Here is a 23737-nt window from a genome sequence, read left to right as displayed (position 1 = left end):
ACTGTAAGCTCATTTTCCAACACTGTTAACAGGTTGTAGAGATCAGTAACTCCGTGAGCTGCAAACCATGGCAACAACATGCATGTGTCTGTACGTGTTCATACGTTTTTAGTTTCCCTTCAGAGCTCCTGTTGTAGATTAGTTCATTTTGTTCTGTGCAGTTATCAGCACCTCCAGCACTGCTTGTTTTGTTTGTATTTGTAGCATGTTTCTGTGTTTGTTTGTGATGTGTGTTTCTGTATTCAGAGTACCTGAGGTGCATTTTATAAAATTTGGTTGTGTATTATTTTTGGTGCATTTCTGTGTAGGGTTGCATTTTCGTGATTTTTGGTGCGTTTCTGAGGTGCATTTATATATTTGTTTGTTTCCTGTTTTTGTGGAGCAGGTTTATATTTTATTGTGTTTTTTGTATTTGATAGTTGAGCTTGTTTTCTGAAGTTGCAGTACGTTGAGTTCTCAGGTCTAATCGCATCTTCCTCTTATCGCCATAAAAACTGTAACTTTACATTATAATTCACATTATTTATTGTGTGTAAATATCTGTACATCACAGAGAAACGCTGGAAAAATACAAGAGCAAAGCTGAAATTTCAAAGTATACAGTAAGGTCTCATATACTAATGTATTTAAGCATTTAAAGATTCCTGACATCAGGAGTCAAAATAAACAAACAAACATAATAAAACTCAGTAACAGTAACTCTAATGATAACAGTAGTCTGAGGGACGGAGGGGACATCATGCTAATTCATGCTATAAATAAGTTTCTTTTGACATTCTTTACAAATCAATAGTGCAAAGATATTACTATTCTACTAATACAGTCAACAAGGTTTAAAATATGAATATGATTAAAAGATCACATTGACAAGGAGCTAATAATAATAACAGTGATAAATGTAAAAGAAATATAACAGTAGGGCTTTTAGCGTGTAAGAAACCTTTTTAACATCAGAGCAAAAAACAAGATTATTTGTATAAAATGACAAACGTTACAAAACTGAGGAGACGTGATTTGAAGCAGAAACGCTTTTGATTGTCAACAAAGATGAATAAATGTTAAGTTTGTGAGAACTATCGTATATTGTCAGATTTGGAATGTGTCTAGAGATTTTTGCAGTTAACATGCAAATGCAATACAAGAGCAACTGCAACAACACAAACTGTTTGTGTTAACAGTTGAGTGAAGATATAAGAATGCTCCTGTGAGCATCATCGCCACCCCGAAACAGGAGATTTAAGGTAGATAATATATTTTAACTGTTCTTCAGCTATTCAGGAAACCCAGTGTGTCTTCATGCACACGTATTGTACACAAGGCTGGACGACCAACCGTGCAAAGCGGTTACTTCCACAGGGTCATAAATCGCCCAGGGGCCCCAATGCTTCAGGTTCACTGTGTGTATATGAAAAACTAAAGGCTCTGACACACCAAGCCGACGGTCGGTCGATGTTGGGCTGTTGGCGAGCATCTGCCGCCCTCGTCTGTGATTTTTTTCAGCTGGCAGTTCAGCTCAGCACACAAGAAGAGAAATTAAAGTGAGGAAAGTAAACAAAAAGCTCAAGAGCGCTTTCACATCTGTTCTGTTTGGTTCGTTTCAGTTCAATCAAACTCAAGTTGGTTTGCCCCCTAAGTGACACATTGTTTGGGTTAAACATGAGCATGTTACAGTCCTGGAGGATTATTAATGTGCACCTCCTCCTGTACTGCCTTAATATGCACATTCAGCACATCCAATGCATCAAAACATTGTTTTCTAGTTGGAGCTGCGTTTGCCTCGTTTTCAAACTGTATGCTTTGACTAAAATGAACAATGACAGCAATATAGTCCACGATGAGCAGCGCTAAAATCAACCTGCGTAGTTGTCCCTCCATTGTGACATTAGAAAGTGTCACATTTATCTTGCAAGTGTACTCTTCTTCAACGTTTGCTTTACTTCCTGGATTTTTCCCACATGGAAATTCTGACCAATCAAGAGCAGCTTTCTCACACAAGGCATTTGATCTGGTCCTCTTGTAAATGCTGCCGTGAGAACACCAACCAACTATAGGCAATTATACAACTTTGGAACAACATGAGTCCCTGATTCAGACCAGAGGAGACCACTCTAGGGCTGAGAGCAGCCTCAGTCAAGAGGGAAGAGACTGAAACCATTTCATAAGGTACGATTATTTTTCTTTAGTCGTCGAGCTCTTGAGCAAAAACATTTCCTGATGGTTTGTGTTATTGTTCGCACAGTAAATATGCTCTGTTCTCAACACTGGATTGTTCTGTTAATGTACTTACTGGCTAACTTGCGTCAAGATGGTCTTCTGGTTTCCTCTCATACAGGTACAGAACGTACAAGCTTGTTGGCCATCAGTTGATGTCTTGGTGGTGTGTTTATGTTCAACTTTTTGACTAACGCACAGGCAACATGAGGCGACGCAAAAGGGACCTTTCATCGCTGCTAGTTCTCTGAAGTCGGTTGGGTGTGTCTGGGCCTTAAAGCTCAATATTAACCAATGTGATAGGGCCCTTAAAATACCTGACCACCTGATCTCGTGTTGACAACGTTCTTGGAGTGAAAATCTAGTTTTAAGCTCTTCATAACATCAGCTGACACTGCCAAGAAAGCTGGCCTGTGAGGTTATTTCAGCATAGAGTGCTCCGGGGATGACTATTTCTTTATTAATTTGGGTTTCACCACACAGTAAACCTGGGGCCCAAAGAGGCCCCTGGTGACCCCAGACAGGTGAATCCGGCCCTGATTGTACAGTCATATAAAACTCATCTGACAGTGTTTATTTAACTACAGAGGCAGATTGTTTACAACGTGATAGCAGCAACAGGTTACGTTGTATAGAAGCTAACATGGTTGTTTCCACAGTCATCACTGTACGATTGTATGGCAGAGTCGTGTCTGTTATACAGTTCATTCTGTTCACTAAATATACACATTTAATGTTCATACAACAAGGCACATTTTCTCCTGAGTGTCCTAAGCACAATACCCGGTGGTGTTTGATGAAACAACCCCTGCTTTACTGAGGAAGAGTCTCAAGTTGTGTTGATTCATGGTTGATTTTTACGATGGAAAATACTGTGTGTAGATCACATTTATGTGAATGTGTGTGTGAGATAAGGGTATAGTTAGCCAGGTGGTACTCGGGGTTCGATCTTCAGTGAGAGCTCATACAGGGTATCTTCATCCATCACTAGTGTCTTATCCAGGAGGAACTGAGTCACCTGAAGAAAGATGGGACACATCAATTATTTTGTGGTGATAGTACTGATCATTTCAGCACAGATACTGCATTTTATTAGACGCACCTTGGGTTGGTGCTCTATCCTGTAAGGTGCTTGCTGGAACTGACGAATCTCTCGGATGATATGACAAATCTGAGAGAGCACAGACACAGATAATAAATAATTCAGTCAACTGACCGCTAAACCCTGCTCCCAGGGCTGCAGTGTCTCACGCACTGAGCATGAGATTCACGCAAATGACACTTTTCACACACCCTAAGGACACAAGTTCGTTTTCTCACATACTGAAAAACCGATTTGTAACTCATAACGTCACAATGTGGAAAGAGGATCAATCTAGATGTGGCTAGCTATTCAGGCTAACTTCAGCTCCATTGTTTGAAAACAGTCTCCAGCGGACTTTGTAAGGTTTCATCTGTCTCATTTTAAAACAAGAATCCTGTAAAATAAATCTTACATATTTTTTTTATAACAATGGTTCTTAATTCCAGACAGACGTACACTTAAGTGCACTTTTCATTTCTAGCCATCTACTATCAATTTTACTACCTAAAATACCTGCCTCCTGGAGTTTTTATATCAGCTATAGCTAACTAGCTAAGGTCCATGAGTCGGCAAAAAAACTGTCTATGGTTGACTTTTAAATGTTTCCAGTTGACTCATTTTAAAACTTAAACTAAATAAGTCTTAAATAGGCTACATTTTTCAAACGTTGTGTTTGACGAGCCTGACACTGTGGTAACGTTGGCTGGTTGCTGAAGTGCAACTACTCCAAATTAAAGAAAGAGCAGGAACGTTAGCAATAGAGGCGCCAACAATAGTTATCCATGCTGTCAAGCTAACGTTGGACAACAGCAGCAGGTATTCATGTTTGAATCTATGCATCACTAGCCATGTTTCCATCAGCCTGTTTAGATGCGCATCTAGAAGTATCGCATCGGAATGTTATGATGGAAACGCCAAAATTAAAATTAAAATCCCCTGATTCGCACAAACTAAAATACGCTCGCTTTAGCCGGGTTTTGGTTAATTCAAAAAAGTGTTGATTCGCAAAACGGGGAATGGAAACAGTTATGTTCGAATTAAGTCTGACGTAGCGCACCTCTCTCCATGGTGATATCCACACTCCGGGTCGGGAAGGCGGTAATGCATTTACAAGCTGGTTGCCAACCGCCAGAAAACGTAGAAGAAGAATGCGAGACTTGTTTTGTTTCCGGTTCGGCGGAAAACTCGCGCGAGTTCATAGTTTTCACCGAAGTCCGTACATTTAATGGAAACACACAGGATTCGTATTTCTTTTAATGCACATTTCCCAATGATTCAAAACACTTTTGGATGGAAACATAGCTACTGATATGAGGCAGACAAAAGCAACTTCTCATTTCTAGCCAACAACCATTAATTTTGCTGTTGTTGCAGATTTTATTAACTATAATTAACTAGCTAACGTTAGTTAAGCTAACTTGAGCTCCACTGTTTGAAAATGCAGTCTCTAGCTGACCTATTAATGTTCCATCTGTCTTATTTAATTTCAAGAATCCTGTATAATAAATCTTAAATAATTTTGTACATGGCAGGCTTTCATTTCGATACCATTAATTTTGCAGCTTAAAATAATTGTTGGAGTTTTTATCAGCTAATTGAGCTACGGCCATTAGTAGGCTACAAAATTGTATGTGGCTGACTTTTAAATGTTTTCAGCTGACTTATTTTTCAACATGAATCCTGTATAATAAATCTTAAATAATTTTGTACATGGTAGGCTTTCATTTCTACGACCATTTCATTTACTATTAATTTTGCCACTTAAAATTATTGTCGCTTGGATGTTTTATAAGCTATAGCTAACTAGCTAATTAAGCTACGTCCATTAGTAGGCTAACTCTCTGTGTCTGACTTTTAAATGTTTCCAGCTGACTGTATTTTAAAACAAATATTTAAAAAAAAAAGTCCTAAATACACTTTTTAAACGCTGTGTTTGGCAACACTGTATGATTATGACAACTACCCACAACTACTGTTGTGTTTTTGGTTTTAGGAGACTTTATTTCAGGGGAGGTTAGCGACCAATACACTGATCTTTATTAGGGATTATATGAGAGGAGGAACAGGAAAGGAGTGTATCGTTACCATCCTCATCTTGGAGAAGTTAACCAGGCCCTCCTCCGTGAAGTTGGGTGTTCCCTCCTCGATGAAAGCCAGGTCAGTGAGGTACATGCCCAGGTACGGGACACATGGAGGGTTACAGCTGCACAAACACAGGGCACAAACATTAGACTGTTATTAAGGTATGGATTTAAACATTTAACACACTGTTTTTCTACTATTTACTTTTTCAGTGTCTCTCTGAGATTCTTGAACCTCCCCTCTGAGGACACCGTCTTCTGCAGCCGGTCCATGAGCGCCTTCGTCTAAAAACACACAAAGAAACCTTAAAGGTTTTGGGCAGGAAGTAGGTTTTTATTTCCAGCAACACCTTTAATGAATTGATCCCAACCTGTTTGCAGACTTTTGCCCAGGTCTTCTTCAGCCTGTAGATGGCGCTGCGGTTGAGAGCAGAGGTGATCTCCAGCACGCCGTTGTAGTTGTTGAGACAGCGACAGATATCAGCCACCGCCAGCCACTTCTCTATGGAGCTGGCCCTGGAGCCCACGTCAGTGTGAGTCATGATCTGAGACGCCACCAGGTTACTCATCTGTGGAGGGAAGGTGAGAGGGAGACACTTAATATGTTTCTGGCAAAAATACATTTTCACCTTGTCAGCAAATATTTACTTAGCTACCATTTTATAAGGTAGAAGACCAATGTGTTCACACTGGGCACGAATAAAACAATTTGGGCGGCTACATTACCTGTTAAATCAATGTAAAGATGTGATTAGACACAAATTACCCCTGGGCAGCATGATGGACCAACGCAAATGATGCAAAATATGCAAATTCATCGGTGAAAATGGAGCTGGTGTGATTTCTTGTCTCTAATCTGAATTTCAGCAACCAATTCGCCATGATATGACGCCAATGACGTATCAGCAGAACTTGACTGATTCAGCGATTTTAGGCACGTATAATGCGAGTCAGCACAAAATATTTTAGCACTCGTGCGAGTAAAATGGCGCAAAAATTGCATCGTGTCTGGTGTGAACAGAACATAAAATGGAATCTGCCCACCATGATTTCCACACCCTTAATAAAGAGAACCTGCATTAAAGAGTCTGTGCAGTCTTACGTCATTAAAATGTTGGCTGGTCTTCATGATGTACGGAGTCCTCTCCGTCTTGTCGACCTTCATCCAGCCCTGACCGAGGAACTCCCTGCAGGAACACAGTCACACACACTGTGTTAGTCTTCAGTCTAACTACAGTAGTGGAAAGTGAGGTTCATGTATTTTTACTTTATCCATCATACAATTCACCATATTTTAGACCTTTTACCCCGCCACATTCATTCCACATCTATAATTAATTATGTTGCAGATAAGAATTTTACATTCCAAACATCTGATGAACTTACAACATAAAATAAGTATTGTTAAATATTAAACCACCCATCGGTGGTTAACTTAAAGAAGTTAAATAAGCTTCATCACGACCAAGTACAACAATAAATAATGCTTTTAACATAGTTCGTATTCGGCTGAAAGTATTTTATTTTTCTTTATATATATATATATATATATATATATATATTATTATTACATAAAATTATTATTATAATAAATACAAATAATAATATTTCCCTTTCTTTCTGTGTATTTTGACACTACCTTTAGGGACAACTGGAGTAAAGAAAAAACATTTAAACTCAAGTAATTATTCATTTATTATTGGAAACTTCATTCTTCATAGAAATTTTATTCTGCTACAGACTCAACTTGAACATGTACTCCTAATTGAACACAGTATTTATTTTCTTATAATTATTACTAAATTACAATAATTCTTTCTCAGAAACTTGTGAGTAAATTATTGGGTAAAAATTACAGATCTATAAAATAAAAAGTTACAAACCTCTTCTTGAATCTAACGTGTGACTGCAGGTCTGTGAGGTGAACATTATCATATATAGTGATGTACTCACTCGTAGGGAATACTCCTGAACACGATGTGATCCAGCAGTGTGATCTGTTCTGCCAGCTCCATGGCCGACAGAGACTCGAAACACTCGGCCTTCGGACTCTCCGCCTGCAAACACACAGAAACTATTTCTAGTAAAGAACTTTAAACCAGCTGTTTGGAACAACTACAGCACCACACACATACCACAGTAAGTTAACTCCTCATACTGGGAATCCACCTACGACTGGGAACTCACTACCGTGCACAGTAACTACAGTGGAGCTGCTGGTTTTTATCATGGGAGTGATATTATTCTTACCACGATGAAGTGTAGCAGAGGACAGCTTTTCTGGAGATAAATTATTTCAACAACTGCTTAAATATGTGCTTAGAATACATCTGTCATAAATCCCTGATGTTAGGTACACTGGTTGTGACAGGTGGTGATACTGACCATCTGTAAGATGTCCTCTATCTTCAGCTGAGCATCATCTTGTTCTTCTTGAGAAAGGGCACTGCAGAGGAAAACACACACTGTTACAAGTGTCCTGAGACAGGCAGCAGAAATAACACAGTAGCAGACAGTAAAACAAACATAGAACAATTAAAATTACACTGAATGAACAACTTACAGAAACTAAGATATCAAATAACATTCTTTAATCTGTCCAAACATCTGCAGGCAGGTGCGCCTGCAAAAAGCACGTATAATAATTTCCAGTTCAGCATCTGACAAATCGGATCTCAGTTTACTGATGTTTGGTCAGGTGCTTCACAATCCAATGATGAGGAGTGATCAGATACTACCCCTAAATTATGCAGGTTTGTATGAGCAGCAGAGGAAAGAGGCCCAATCAGAGCCTCTGTCTTATCAGCACTGAGCTGCATAAAGTTTTCTGCACTCCAGACCCTATTAGCAAATATAAGAGAGGCCCCAGAAACCAGCCCTGTGGGACACCACGCGACGGTGGAGAGGAATCAGACACAAAGTCTCCAAACCCCCACAAAGTAGTAATACTGTACCTAGTCAGTCTATAGATGGACAAGGCAGACCATCCAAGCAGAGCATACAGAGAGCAATGGTGAGTAGGGGCTCTGAGATTTGTAATAAATCTCAGAGCTCCATGGTTGACAGTATGCAGCGAGTGGAGGAATTTTGAAGCTGTTTATAAAAACTTTGTCATAGTCCCGCACAAGCATACAAGTGGTGGCAACAAGTGTCCTTTTAGCTTCAAAGGAAAAGTAGGACTTGTTTCTAAAATAAAAACCCAATTAAATATGTGCTATGTGTGAATAGTGCTACTGTCGTACCACTTACACTGATAGTTCTTCAGTTTTAATGGGCACTGTTTTGATCTATAATGGTTGTCCTTTATTTTCAGATATATTTCATGTCTATATTTCTTTTTATAAATATTCATATAAATCAGAATAACATGGTAGGGGGTCCCACACAATTACAGCATAAATCTCAAAACCTGTCCATGACTTTTCAAGGACCCATTGTAGCGTATACTTTACTCCAAATGATCTCCAAATTATTGTCTGAAGTTAACAGCAACCTTTTAAATCTAGTTGTACATGTTTGTTACATTATGTGGAAGGTTATCTGTCTTTGCTTACATTTATGTTTTTTTATAGAATATTCAGGAGTTCATGATATGAAATTAATATGAGAAAGAAATAATCATTAAAGTGCACAACTAAAAATGAGATAATATATAATGACAGATTAATCAGTTAATGATATGATGAACTTTCGACTTTACAGAGACAATAAATCTATTATTGTTTTAAATGCAGACGTTCCCAAAGTTTCTGTTTTTTACTTTTTAATGTTAAGATGGATGGATGATGTTTTTGTGTGTGTGTGTGTGTGTGTGTGTACCTTAATATGTTGGACGTGGCTTTCCTCTCCTGAGGCAGCAGGTCTGGGTCACGTAGCACCTCCTCCAGCAGACAGATCACCCCCGTCTTCAGCTCACTGTTCATCTCAAAGTCCTGATGGATCAACACATTTACATACGTTAATACATATTTACACACACTGATATACATTTATAGACACTGATACACATTTGGCATGTCACATGTTTGCAGAGAGGCTGACTTGAGCAGACTCAGGTGCCACAATATCTGCTTTTGTCCTGTTGAAGTCCAAGATATCCTTTAAAGATATTTGTCATGATTTCATAAAGGAAATTAATTATTTCTAATTCAAAATATTTCACTTTCTAATAAGAAATAATTTACATCTAAATTCCCACTGCTCAAATCATTGCTCTAATGATGCCCACAGCTTCAGACACTCCAACATGAGAAGGACGCCCTCTAGTGGACATTTACTGCACTATAAATCAGCTGGTGTGTTTTCTTTTTGTCCAACTTGTTAGTCGAAGCCTCCGAGACATTAAACAGAAATAATGCATCCTTTGCACTTCAGCTGTTTAAAGTCTGGTTTATAAAACATTCTAATAAATAAGAGAAATAAAAGGGCCGATAAATTAAGGTTTAATATGTTTATTGAGCTGTGAGAGAGGAGGACCCTGGTGCTCTAGTGATGAATGGCTTTACAGGATTATCTTAACCTCATGTTTTTAATTTTAATTAGCTCTGAAACATCAGGAATCCTTTGTAAAATCTTCTCCTGCAGATTAAAGGTGCGACAAACCACCCTTATTGATCCTGGTTTAGAAGACAATGGTGGTGTGGTGATTGAGCTGGACTTACATGATCACGCCGCTGCAAAGGTAACGTTTACAGACCCCCATTTTTGTCAGATAATAGATTTTAAATTAAGTTTTTCACTGCTTTTTACTGTAAAAGGAAAAAAGAATCCATATTTTTGTTTCACACAATCTGCTGTTGATATCAGTGTTTCCTTTAATCACCAGCTGAAGGTCATAACCCACAGACTCTTATTATCGTCCACATGGACCCAGACCTGTGGTCATCAATAGGTCCAAATAATAAATAATAAATGTTCATTTTTCAGGGCGACAAACATCCAGGTACAAAAATAGCATCTTATATAATCTTAAATGAAAACGATAGTCCTTCCAGTGTCCCCGGGGAGGACGCTGACCTTTCTGCATGCTTCCTGGGTGGGAGAAAAGACACGCAGAGTAAAGAGCACCTCCGTCGGGGAAAAAGAGTGACAGAAGAGGACATGCGCACAGTGGGGGGGTGATGGCAATGAAAACAGACTCTGTCAGGTGGGCTCAAAATGTCCTCTCCAGGTTATGGACGCATCTAAACACCTGTTGAGGAACTTGTAAGAAGGCTCTGAGGAGGTGGAAGATTTTACCCGTCGTGGACTCACCTGGGAGTGTTTGGACACCCAGTGTCGCAGCACGTTCAGGACTCTGTTGGTGGCCGCTCGCCGGATGATGAATTCTTTGTCACAGACTTTCTCAGAGTTAGTAAAACCTGGGAGACATGAAGACATAATGTTAAACGTCTGAGGTCGCTCTTGTTATTTAGCTCCATGTTAAAAGCCTTTAATCCTGATGTCTGGAGTTACAAGTGTCAAAACTACAACAGTTAGTGGTGGAAGAAAGACTCAGATCTTTCACAGTAAAAGTAGAAATACACCTTAAAGTCGTGCATTCAATTTTTGACTGAAGAGTACTGATCCCTAAAAGTGTTTTTGTCACTGACAGGCTCTAATTGTTACTCTAAGTGTCTGACAACATTATCAGAGGATCCCTACAGAGATAGAGCTTTTTTTAATTTATTATTAACAGCCCTGAAATCACCGTCACCAAACCCACCAGACTCCATTTAAATAAACAGTGATTTAATCATCACTCAACACACTTCATTCAAACTCACAGAAACAAAATAAAACTCACAGAAACCATCTTGGTTCATCTCTCAGCTGTTCCAACAATCACCAGCTCTGGTTTGGTTGAAATTAACCCTTAAGTCACCAGTTAGATGTGACAACATGCTGCCTCTATACACACTAACATGACTGTTTATTTAAATGGAGTCTGGTGGGTTTGGTGACGGTGATTTCAGGGCTGTTTCTGGTTAAACAAAAAGGATCTGACTCTTTAATACAAAGCTCTATCTCTGTAGGGATCCTTTCATAATGCTGTCAGACACTGAGCCCCGTCTCCACCAAACCCTTTCAGTCCAGCACCTGTGGAACCAGCAGTAAGCCTTCAGACATGGTACCTAGACCCTCAGTGTGTTCAGACAGTCCTCTTAAATGTGGGCGGGGTTGTTGTCACTCACTGCTCCGTCCAGCACTCGCTGTATTTCCTCATCAGCGGTGACACAGATGGAAGTCTGCACCTGGTTTATCGTCCACAGAACGAGGCTGCACGCCCACATTTTCACAACAAAATAGAACAGGCTGCAGTGAGAGTCTCTCTCCATGGGATATTTCAAAATAGCAGCTTTGTGCATTTAGTCCTTCTCAGGCAAGCTCAGGGGTTTAGTGTTGCTGTAGCCCACAGGAAGTGAGGATTAGAATATATGACCTTCACATAATCCGCTCCAAATGAATCTATATTTTTAAAGTCATTACTAAAAGTGTGTGTCATATAAAAACTAAAGTGATGGTCAAAGTTGTCACAGTGAAATTTAAGGTGTGCTGATGGATTCACGTCATCAACTCATGCATTGAGTAACATTACAAGTTAACGTTCCACCTTAAAAGTTGATCTGTGTGCTAGGTACCCCAACAGAGGGGGGACCAAACATGGGGACGCTAAGGAACGCTTCTGTTGGGACCATCCACAGCTTTTCACTGTGGGAACAGAATAAATGCGTACCGAACTGAACCGAACTGAACTGAACTGAACTGAACTGCTTGGTGGAAACAAGGCTTTAGAATAACAATCTGAGCCTGTCAGTGCAACACATTCTCACTGAGTTTCCACGTCGACATATGACGTGCAAGGTACCCTGGGTGCGTTGGTTGTTGGACACTTCAGCCTGATTTCAAAGTACACTTCCATTTTCACAGGAAATGCAGTTTACATACAGTCTCTTTCAAATTAACACCGCCACAACAACTAATGCACCTGGTTACACACTGCCAACACACACACATGGTTGGGTTGAGGAAGAAAAGAACAGGGTTTACAATCTTACAGGAAGCTTGAAAATGAAAATACTCAAGTACCTCAGAATTGTACTCGAGTAAATGTCCTGAGACACTTTCCACCACGGATAACAGTCCCCTCCCTCAGCTGTGTGTCTTTTGACCTTCTTGTCTTCCCATACTCACCCTGGGAGCTGCTGTGCCCGGCAGCAGCAGTGGCGATCGCGAACGCTGAGGCGGGTGACATCGTGCAGCGAGAGTTGTCCCCTGATGTGACTGAAAGGAACCAGAGACATAAAAAAACAACACGAAATACTTGAACCATAACTGTGTATCTGTGTGTGTGTGTGTGTGTGTGTGTGTGTGTGTGTGTGTGTGTGTGTGTGTCTGTATGTGTCGTACCTCCTGACTGTCTGTAGCGGAGATGCCTCGGCGTTGAAGGTGAGCGACAGGGAGACATGTCGCCCGGCTCGCTGCTGGACGGTGACTCAGGGAGAAACTTGTCCAGAGAAACTGACTCCAGGACAGCTGTTAGGGAGAGAAAAGTCACACCTCACACATCTGTAACACGATGTAACGAGACAGCGAACATCATGTGAGAACGTCTCTGTCTTCCGATCCCAAACGTCTTTGTTTCGTCTCGTCTGCTCGTAGTCAGATTCACCGGGCGATGAAGTATTCAGGTCTTTACTGCAGTAACAGTACTAATACCACACTGTAAGAACAGGCTTCTCTGTCACAAGTACAGCTCCTTCACTGACAAACTCAAACACAAAGTGCAGGACAAAGTATAAACAAGCATAAACTAGTATTACTAGAAAATAAAACATGAGTACCTCTACTCTGTATTTCTGTACGTGAGTAAATGTATTTAGTGACGACCCCTGCAAACTTGTGCTGAGTAGCTCCATGGGCGGACAATGAGACAGTGGGCCCCTGGGCACAGACATACAAAAGGACCCCACCATCTCTCCCACACAGGAGGCAAGACACACACACTCTGGTGGTGTGGTGTCTCTTTGTGGTTGTTTTGAGTCTCTTTGGTTTCTGAGCCTCTGTTGTTTTGAGTCTTTTGTTTTTTGTGTCTCCCTGAAGTTATTTTAAAAATCTTTGTGGTTATTTTGAGTCTCTGGTTGTTTTTTAAGTCTCTTTGGTTTTTGAGTCTCTCTGTGGTTTTGAGTCTTGGTGTTTTTTGAGTCTCCTTGTGGTTGTTTTGAGTCTTTGTTTTTTTGAGTCTCTTTGGTTTCTGAGTCTCTGTTGTTTTGAGTCTTGTTGTTTTTTTGTGTCTCCCTGAAGTTATTTTAAAAATCTTTGCGGTTATTTTGAGTCTGGTTGTTTTTTGAGTCTCTTTGGTTTTTGAGTCTTGTTGTTTTTTGAGTCTCTCTGTGGTTTTGAGTCTTGTTGTTTTTTGAGTCTCCTTGTGGTTGTTTTGAGTCCTTTTGTTTTTTTTGAGTCTCTTTGGTTTTTGAGTCTCTGGTTGTTTTTTGTCTCCTTGGGTTGTTTTGAGTCTCTTTGTGGTTGTTTTGTGTCTCCTTGGGTTGTTTTGAGTCTCTTTTTGTTTTTTGAGTCTCTTTGTGGTTGTTTTGTGTCTCTTTGGTTTGTTTTGAGTCTCTTTATGGTTGTTTTGTGTCTCTTTGGGTTGTTTTGAGTCTCTTTGGGTTGTTTTGAGTCTCTTTGGTTTTTGAGTCTCTTTGTGGTTGTTTTGTGTCTCTTTGGGTTGTTTTGAGTCTCTTTGGTTTTTGAGTCTCTTTGTGGTTGTTTTGTGTCTCCTTGGGTTGTTTTGAGTCTCTTTTTTTTTTAGTCTCTTTGTGGTTATTTTGAGTCTCTTTGGGTTGTTTTATGTCTCTTTGTGGTTGTTTGTGTCTCTTTTTGTTTTTTGAGTCTCTGTGGTTGTTTATAGTCTCTTTTTGGTTGTTTTGAGTCTCCTTGTGGTTGTTTTTTTGTCTCTTTTTGGTTGTTTTGAGTCTCATATTGTTTTTTGAGTCTCCTTGTGGTTGTTTTTTGTCTCTTTGTGGTTGTTTTGTGTCTCCTTGGGTTGTTTTGAGGGTTTATTGTTGTCTTTTGTGTCTTTTTGATCATTTTGTCACTTTGTTTCTCCTTGTAGTTATTTTGAGTGTCTCTGTGGTGATTTTGTGTCTCCTTGTGAATATTTTGAGTTCTTGTAATTTGGGTCTCACTGAGATCATTTTGTCTTTTTTGCTCATTTTGTCACTTTGTAATCATGTTGTTTCTACTTGTGGTTGTTTTAAGGATTCTTTTGTAGACTTTTGGGTCTCTGAGGTAATTTTGTGTCTTTTTTCACCATTTTGTGTCACTTTGTGGTTGTTTTGTGTCTCGTTGCAGTGCCTTTGCATTTCTTTGTCTTTTTGTGTTTCTTTGTGGTCATTTTGAGTCTTTTACTAGTCAGCACAAATTGGAGTAACACTTTGCAGGTGAAGGCCAGGCGGGCCCTAAGACACTTTGGGCCCCTGGCCCTGTACCTGGAAGGAACATTCAGTAATCCATCCGTGATTGGCTCGTATTGGCCTGATGAGTGACACCTGATGATGAAATATGATCATTTGTATCACCAACGCCTCTAAATTCACCATATGAATCCACCTGTTCTGCTGTTTGTGTGTGGGAGTAAAATACAATGCACAACACGTATTCTTTGTTTCAGAGGACATCTATAAATACTGCGTCTGGATAAAAATAAATCAGCAGTGTAACCTCTGAATGAGCAAGTGCTGTTGTTCATGTGCATCTTTGGCCTGCAGGGTCATGAGCTGCAGCACTTTGGGCGTTACTGGAGAGCTCTCCATTTCACCCATTTAACAAGTCATTTTCCTCTGAAGCGGGGGGGGGGGGCACTTCAGCTGCCACGTAACAGCTCTGTTTTTATGTCTTCATTTTCTTCCTCTCCAATTTGTTGTCAGAGATTTTCTGACCTGGTGTTCTGCTGCTGTTTTTGTAGTGAACAAGCTGTCGGCTGGAGCCAGATGGTGATCTAAGAGCACGATTATTCCTCCGTTGGGTAACGGTGACCCATTTATGTCTCCCGCTCCCGACTCTGTCTGGGTTGGCGGGCCACTATCAGTGATGTGTCAGATTCTAGTTTAATATCAGTTATAAATAAATCATGCACCATTTGAAGTCACTTTCAGGTCTTGCAGTCGATGACAGAGCTTTCTAAACTTTCCCTGTTTTTAAACCTCACTCCAGCGGTCGATTCTGAGGCGTGTGCCCACACATGTGCTGATGCTCACATGAGACTGACAGAGTGTGAATCATATGCTTTTGTGCTCCAGCTACATACCCCTGCGGATGCTGCGCCTCAGCTTCCCACAGAAGGCGTCGATGCGAGGCAGCTCTCCGCTGACGTCCTCCCCTGCAGCTGGGCTCAGCTCTGGGGAGCTGGGACCGCGGCTGAGGTCCAGAGGGGCCTTGGTGGAGAAGGGGGGCGGCGAGGACATCCCGGAGGCCTGGGGGAGGCTGGGAGAGCGCGTGGCGGTGGGCGGAGGGGAGGAAAAGCCAGAGGGGGGCCTGGTTGAGTTGGGAGGAGGAGAGGAGATGGAGGGGCTGTGACTGGAGGTGGGGGAGTTGGCTGCGGAGGAGGTGGGGGTGGTGGACAGATCCAAGGCTCCAGCTTTCCCACTGACGGGGGAACTGAGGGAAAGCTTGCGGCTGTGGACGGGCGAGGAGGTGCGAGAGGGGATGGTGAGAGGCGGAGGAGAGGAGAATTTGCGGCACAGCCTCGGGGACTTGTTGTTCAGGGGGTCCGTCCCCCACGAGCCCTGGTTGGTGGCAAAGAAGAGCTCCAGAGACCTGAGAGGGACAGAAGAAGAACTAATCTATAGATGTGACTCTGACAGACGCTGAAGCTAAAACTCTACTGATGGTATTTACTTGGACTGGTCCAGGGCGAGCTGTGTGATCTTCAGACTGTAGTCAGGACAGAGGGACATGATGGACAAACGATCACATGAGTGTTGCTCGATCCTGGGACAGTGACAGGAAGAGGAGGAAGAGGAGGTGTATGGCAGGGTGACAGATGAAGAGAGGGGGTGAATGAGGAGAGCAGGATGAAATGAACAACAGAGAATGTGGAGATGTAGTCAGTGTCCTGCAACATGAGTTTGATACATGAGAGGAGAGGGAAGACAATCAGGGAGAATGAATGTGGAAACAAATGAACACAATCAGGAAAACAGTGGTGAAGGAAGTATTACGATTAGGGCTGTCCTGATCCGATCTCAAGGATCTGTATCAGAGTTGATCAAGGCATCCTTTAACTGATCAGGATGGGATTGGTTATATTCATCTATACAGAGCTCCATCTGATCCTTTGCTTTACGCCACACAGCTGGTTTTACTCGCAAAGCTTTCATGCATTTATGTTGTTTACCAAAGTTACGAGCTCTCATTTCATTTCAGCTCAGTGTGAGAGTGTCTTGCATCACCACGCCACTGCAAGCTCAAAAGAAAAAGACTGCGCATGAGACTGCCAATTAGTCAGTAGGAATTTATCAATGTCGCCTTATCCGTGCAAAACACGTACAGACAACAAAAATGAATGCTGACCGGAACACAGTTCATCCATGTAACAAAAACAATCACTTTAAGTGGCTGTATGATGGTGCAAACATGCCCTGTTTTTGTCACTGACAGGCTCAGACTGTTATTCTAAGTGTCTGACAGCATTATGAAAGGATCCCTACAGAGATAGAGCTTTGTGTTAAAGAGTAAGATCCTTTTTGTTTAACCAGAAACAGCCCTGAAATCAGCTGTTCCAACAATCACCAGCTCTGGTTTGGTTTAAATTAACCCTTAATTCACCAGTTAGACGTGACACCATGCTGCCTCTATACACACTAACATGACTGTTTATTTAAATGGAGTCTGGTGGGTTTGGTGACGGTGATTTCAGGGCTGTTTCTGGTTAAGCAAAAAGGATCTGACTCTTTAACACAAAGCTCTGTCTCTGTAGGGATCCTTTCCAAAATGTTGCCAGACACTTAGAATAACAATCTGGTGGCAATCATAATTTTGGGGCTGTTTCTTGTCAAACAAGAAGGACCTTTCTTATTAACAAAAACATCTTTCTCTGTAAGGACCCTTTCCTTGATGTTGTCAAACATGTATAACAATCTGAGCCTGTCAGTGGTAACAACAAGCACTATTTAAAATGGAGGCTGGTGGGTTTTGGCTATAGCAATTTTGGGGCTATTTCCTGTAGTTGAAAAGGATCTTGTCTTAAAAAAAGGTCTATCTCTGTGGGGACCTTTTCCTTGATGTTGTCAGACACATAACAATCTGAGCCTGTCAGTGTCAAAAACAAGCACAATTTAAATTTAGTCTGGTGGGTTTGGTGACGGTGATTTCAGGGCTGTTTCTGGTTAAACAAAAAGGATCTGACTCTTTAATACAAAGCTCTATCTCTGTAGGGATCCTTTCATAATGTTGTCAGAAACTTAGAATAACAATCTGAGCCTGTCAGTGACAAAAACAAACACTTTTAGTGGACGTAAAATGATGCACAAATGCCCCATGAGGTTACATTGCAGCCTGTTTCTCAGTTGCCATCTGCAGACATCTTGTTCAATACTGAACCAGTTTCAAATGTTGTCTCTATTTGTCTCTGAGACACAAATACATGAAAAATAGAGTCCAGGCTAAAAAACACTGAAGTTACCCTCTAAGTAGTTGAATAAATGCACTTAGTAAGGCTCCATCACTGCAGCGATGTTCCACACCTACAGAAGGTGGAGCACTTTAAAGCAGTGACATGTACCTGACAGGTATGGAGGTAAACGGCTTCTTGTAGATGTCGGCCAGCTTGTCGATGACCACGGCCGCTGTGGTGAAGATCCTGTACGTGTGAAGGAAGGTGTTGAGGAAGTCTATGGAGAGGAACCGCAGGTCCGTCAGTCGCTCCAGGAGCCGCTCCACGCTGGCGTATCGGATCTGAGGGACCTTGCAGGAGTTGAGCGTCTTGCTGAAGCAGATGTCGACGTCGTCTTTGTGCAGTCGGGCGTCAGATCTTAAAGAAATAAAATAAACTGTGTTAAGTTAAAGGTTGAGGTGATATTTTTATTGGCGATCTTCCTTTTCTAGAAGTCGTCTCTTCTTACTTGATCATGTGCGGCACCGAAACTTTGGAGTTCTCCTCAAACACGCTGGTCATCAGGCCGTTACATCGGATGTTATCGATGCACTGAAACAGAGATTTGGTGACACTTTCAGTCGTCTTTAATCATACATTAAAAGAGATCTTCCACAGCTTTAAACAGTCAGCGTCTACCTGGCTGATGTCACTGGTCCAGGCGGCCTTTTCTTGACGAGACGGCGCCAAGAGGACGACAGAGAAGGACTGACCGTCCGGAGGCTCCACCACGATCTTGAACTCCAGGTGGCTGAAGCCTTGACCTGCTGCGTTATCTGTAACGTTAAACACACCATCAGCGCCTCGTTCAACAGCAAACATTGACGTTAAGAAACGAGAAATGATGTGGTATGACAGATACTCACAGTCCTCATCGCTGGCGTCTAGTTCTTCGATGAGAGTGCACTCTATCAGAGACAACGTGCCTCCTTGCTGTTGGGGAAGAAAAGTTCAGCATCTGATTGGTGCTGAAAAACTACATCACTGGGAAGGTGTTAATCTTTACTTTTAGGGATTTCAATGACATCTGTACCCAGCATTCAGTGATCACCAGGAGTAGAAGTAACAGATTACTTTTTGTTATGTTGTACTTCCCTGAGTATCACCAGCCCTGATTCACTGTGTGAGAATGGACTGAATGAGTATTATATCCTGATTCATCGTCTTTCCATCCCTGGTGATCAGTAACTTTAAAACTGTACGTGACACTAAGGCATCTAGTTTCAAAAAGGCAGCGTGAGGTGATGGACAGAGCAGCGTATCTTAGATTTAAGGCAGTAATTTAAGTTCTGTTGTAGCTACAGTAATAAAGGAATACTGCTCCACCCAAATCATCAGTTACTGACCCTGTGTTACACTGAATTCAGGGATGTAACCGATATACAAACAGTCATTTGGGGAGTGAAGTGAGTTTACACAATGAATTTATGATGGTTTTCTTTGAAATGAGCCACAGTATGATGTTACAGGGACTGTGTGTCCCGTCCTGAAGCTCAGCACATAACAGGATTGACACTCAGCCACACATTTGCAAAGCCTGGTAAGACCATCCTCATGACGTGAGCTTAAGGGCCTGTCCCATTTCTACCCCTTAAATCTTCCACTCGGTATTGAGTGCCCTCGTTTGCGAGATAACCCTTGATGAGGGAAGTGAGAGATATTAGGGTAGAGATCTTTCCCTAAGAAATGAGACACCACTTCAGGCAAATCGGCGTGGCCGACGTGCAGGCATACGTCATGCATAGTATCGATGCAAGATACCGGTAGTCATTCAGGTTTGAGAACGCCGGCTCCAGCGCTTGTGTTGTGGCGTGCTCTCCATCTGATGAATCAACGGAGAAGAAATGCTGAAAACAGGAGGCGCCTTCAACGTCTTCTAGTTCTGATCGAATTTGTTCGGGTAAGTGTTTAAATATTTTGACGCTGTGTTCAACTGAGTTGCTGATGAGTTTACGCTAGTCCAACCATCTGTTGTTTGTATGGCCTACATTCCGATCGTACAGTAACAAATTGTTTTCTAAAACTTGCAGAAGTTGCTGACTTCACAAGGTGTTCTGGGAAATTTCATCTTCCACTTCGCTGGGAGTGTGGGTCGGGGCTCCCTTGGAATCTAGGGCGGGTTTTAAGTGTTGGAAACCACCTCCACTACCTCAGTTCTGTTTTTGGACACCACGAGCCTACACGTGAACGCACACAACCAAGTGGGTATTTCTAGGGGAAGAGTGGGTATTGGGACAGGCCCTAGCATTCAGTTCGGACTCTGTGCCCTCCCCAAACACTTTACAGAAATTAAAATGATCCAATCAGAGCCAATCAGGGATCCATATTGTAGTTGACAACATAAGCAGCCAATCAGGGGCTGTTACAGGCTGCAGCTTGTAGAACAGTAATGGCAGCTTCCAAAGCAACAAGCGCGAACTGTAACAGCAAAAATACTTAGGACACAGTTGTGGCATGACCTGTAAGGTAAAAACCTTCTCGCTCAGTGTCGATGACACGCCATGTCCATGCCCCATTCACTTTGGCCTTAACGTTAGAGTCAACTTTTCTCTGAAGTAAAGATGTTTTTGCCGTTCTTCTGACTGGATTTGGCAAAAGTTTGATTTATCAACTGGTTCCATCGGTGAAGAAGAAAATGTTCCTCATGTTTTGTTTTGCTGATTGGCTGAAGGAGTCTGCTGAAAATGTTTGTGGCGGCACCGAGAGAAACACAACATTGAGCTCACGTCATCAGGACGGTCTTACCCGACATTTGCATCACTACATGTTAAACAACTTCTCCACAGTACTTGTCAGGACTAATTCCATTGTGTCTGGATGAATGTGTCTGTGGACAGGTGAGTCTGACCTTCAGCAGGTGAAGCTTTCCTCCAGATGTTCGTGTGCAGATCAGGAAGTGTTTGGTGAACAGGAAACACTGTCGCTCTCCTTCCTTCCTCAGTGAGAGGGAGCCCAGCCGGACCTTACTGAGCATCCCGCGCTCGCTGCTGGACGGCAGCTGGATGAGGGAGCCTGTTCACAGAGACGCAGTCAGCAGTGAGTGAAAGCCGGTGGAATGAAACGATGTGGTGACGGCGGGTGTCACAGAGGAAGCTCACCCTGTCTGACGAAGGTCTGACTGGTGTCTAACAGGATGTCACAGCCCTCTACGATCATCCTCTCTATGGCCAGGTTCTTCCTGATGTTCTCCGTGTCGCTCACTTCATCGTGCATCATCCTGACAACACCAACAATCATCATCATCATCACCACCACCTCTTCTATCGTTACATATATCTGTGAGATGTGCACACGCTCACTTCGACAGCTCCTCCAGTTTGGATTTGGCAAACTCCAGACTTTTCCGCTCCACGTGTTCATGAGGTGTGTGAGCCAGCAGCTCGTGGAGGGTGATGATGTATCGAGGAATCTGAAACACAGAGGTCATTAGTGGATGTTTGAAACGTGCATGTTGGAAACCCTGCGCCCAAAACCAAAGTAAAAGCATGTATCGGTAATATCTAGTTAAAGTATGGAAAGTCAAAGTACCCATGGTGCAGTAAAATGTTCCCTGTCAGTGTTCAACTATTTCATATGATGTCTTTGGATGACTCTATGAACGCAGATGTGCTTTGGTGTGTGAACTACCTGGAACATGGGATATGTGAGGAACGTCTCCAGCATCCGTCCCTCACACGCAGCGTTGGACTCGTACTGTTTGAGCAGCTTGTCAAAGTCTCTGTTCTGCTTACAGTTGGCTAGGACCTGCAGACTGTACTGATGGTTACGCACAAACTCCTGGTAGATGTTGAGCATCGGCAGCAGGATGTCAAACAGGTCCGCTGGGTGTTGAAAGGAAAAACACAACACGTAAACTAAAGTTTAAGATAGACAAGCCTGAATCAGCAGAGGGTGCTAACACGTCTACGCTCATGCTTCCATGCCCCCGTTTAACTGGCATGATCACAAACATTTGACCTCCTGGGGTGAAAACTGTGGCTGCCAAGGAGTGGGCAAGTTTTTTGTGGACTGACCCGACAGAGCAGCTACAAAGCTGCTAGTCGTGGACATCCTACAAATTTTTATAGAGCTGGGAAAATCAGTCTGAAATAACTCCAACTGATGTTTGCAGTCTTGCGATGCACATTGTGATTAATCAGCTAAAACATGCGACAGTCTAAAGAGACAGGACTGTGAGCTCTGCAGCACTCACCCAGAACCAGAGTGGGCCAGTTGGCGATCCGAGCTTTCAGTCCCTGATGGAAGATCTCGTGCAGAAACATGATCGTCTCACTAGAAAGAAACAGATTCTTACTGTAACTATAAACTGGAAGATGAAATCTTTGCTGGTATTTCACCGTGACACAAAATAAAAACCTGTTGAGAAAGATGCTGCTGACGTCATCGTGGCTGATGGGAGGCTTCTTGGAGCTGGCGGCCATGCGCAGCGGCCGCAGGAAACAGTTGACCAGGATGGAGAGCTGGTGGACGTACTCCGTCTCGGCCTCCACCATGTTGAAGACGATCTGGTTCCTCTTCCTCATGCTCTCGGCGTGAGGGGAACAGATGTAGTCCTGGACGATGATCTTCCACTTCCTGCGGCACAGCCAGCCGCGCATGAAGCTCTGCACCTGCACAGACACACGACACCAGGTGACTCTCTGCGTTCTTTTATTACATGAAACCAACAGAGGTGGAGGAAGTATTCAGATACTTTACTTTGGTAAAAGTACTAAGTCTTCCATTGGATGTTTTTGGATAAATATTCCAGCTGCATAAATGTGTCATTTCACTGCTGTAAATGTTTCACGTTATGTTCATGGGTCGTTTCATCTACAGCACTGCATCATATTCTACACTGCTCAAAAAATTAAGGGAACTTTTAATGGTCACAGTCTAACACCAAGTCAGTTAAACAGGACTCGAAGAAGAAGACAGGCGTGAAAGAGTCTGGAGACGCCGTGGTGAACGTTATGCTGCCTGTGACATCATCCAGCATGACCGGTTTGGTGGTGGGTCAGTGATGGTCTGGGGAGGCAGATCCTTGGAGGGTCACACAGACCTCCATGTCAGAGCCAACAGTACCCTGACTGCTGTTAGGTACCAGGATGAAACCCTCAAAGCAAATGTCAGACCTTACGCTGGTACCGTGGGCCCTGGGTTCCTCCTGGTGCAGTGGGCCCTGGGTTCCTCCTGGTGCAGTGGGCCCTGGGTTCCTCCTGGTGCAGAGGGCCTTGGGTTCCTCCTGGTGCAGTGGGCCCTGGGTTCCTCCTGGTGCAGAGGGCCCTGGGTTCCTCCTGGTGCAGTGGGCCCTGGGTTCCTTCTGGTGCAGTGGGCCCTGGGTTCCTCCTGGTGCAGAGGGCCTTGGGTTCCTCCTGGTGCAGTGGGCCCTGGGTTCCTCCTGGTGCAGAGGGCCTTGGGTTCCTCCTGGTGCAGTGGGCCCTGGGTTCCTCCTGGTGCAGAGGGCCTTGGGTTCCTCCTGGTGCAGTGGGCCCTGGGTTCCTCCTGGAGCAGAGGGCCCTGGGTTCCTCCTGGTGCAGAGGGCCCTGGGTTCCTCTTGGTGCAGTGGGCCCTGGGTTCCTCCTGGTGCAGAGGGCCCTGGGTTCCTCCTGGTGCAGAGGGCCCTGGGTTCCTCTTGGTGCAGTGGGCCCTGGGTTCCTCCTGGTGCAGAGGGCCCTGGGTTCCTCCTGGTGCAGAGGGCCCTGGGTTCCTCCTGGTGCAGAGGGCCCTGGGTTCCTCCTGGTGCAGAGG

At 43.0% G+C, this 23737-nt stretch overlaps 1 protein-coding gene across 2 annotated transcripts in view; it reads right to left on the bottom strand.

The window, feature by feature from the left end:
• Window positions 1–536: 536 nt before the first annotated feature.
• The window catches only part of rasgrf2a (Ras protein-specific guanine nucleotide-releasing factor 2a), a 58091-nt gene continuing 34890 nt past the window's right edge, over window positions 537–23737 (bottom strand). Inside the window, exons 5-28 of one of the 2 annotated variants that reach the window (XM_049604426.1) lie at window positions 22364–22617; window positions 22200–22279; window positions 21635–21828; window positions 21307–21416; window positions 21106–21224; window positions 20856–21019; window positions 18874–18940; window positions 18647–18783; window positions 18477–18559; window positions 18137–18385; window positions 16252–16344; window positions 15662–16170; window positions 12766–12891; window positions 12550–12639; window positions 10630–10736; window positions 9196–9308; window positions 7762–7822; window positions 7330–7433; window positions 6479–6563; window positions 5748–5945; window positions 5582–5661; window positions 5381–5498; window positions 3314–3382; window positions 537–3229 (exon numbers count right to left, since the gene is read on the bottom strand). In XM_049604426.1, coding sequence (XP_049460383.1) covers window positions 3134–3229; window positions 3314–3382; window positions 5381–5498; window positions 5582–5661; window positions 5748–5945; window positions 6479–6563; window positions 7330–7433; window positions 7762–7822; window positions 9196–9308; window positions 10630–10736; window positions 12550–12639; window positions 12766–12891; window positions 15662–16170; window positions 16252–16344; window positions 18137–18385; window positions 18477–18559; window positions 18647–18783; window positions 18874–18940; window positions 20856–21019; window positions 21106–21224; window positions 21307–21416; window positions 21635–21828; window positions 22200–22279; window positions 22364–22617 — 3306 coding nt within the window. In that variant the 3' untranslated portion in view covers window positions 537–3133. The remainder of the gene's footprint in view (window positions 3230–3313; window positions 3383–5380; window positions 5499–5581; window positions 5662–5747; window positions 5946–6478; window positions 6564–7329; window positions 7434–7761; window positions 7823–9195; window positions 9309–10629; window positions 10737–12549; window positions 12640–12765; window positions 12892–15661; window positions 16171–16251; window positions 16345–18136; window positions 18386–18476; window positions 18560–18646; window positions 18784–18873; window positions 18941–20855; window positions 21020–21105; window positions 21225–21306; window positions 21417–21634; window positions 21829–22199; window positions 22280–22363; window positions 22618–23737) is intronic. The other variant, XM_049604427.1, reaches the window with a different exon arrangement.

The sequence above is a fragment of the Epinephelus fuscoguttatus genome, linkage group LG18 (assembly GCF_011397635.1).
Source record: "Epinephelus fuscoguttatus linkage group LG18, E.fuscoguttatus.final_Chr_v1".
Taxonomy (NCBI): Eukaryota; Metazoa; Chordata; class Actinopteri; order Perciformes; family Serranidae; genus Epinephelus; species Epinephelus fuscoguttatus.
This window is presented reverse-complemented; position numbering and strand designations above follow the sequence as displayed.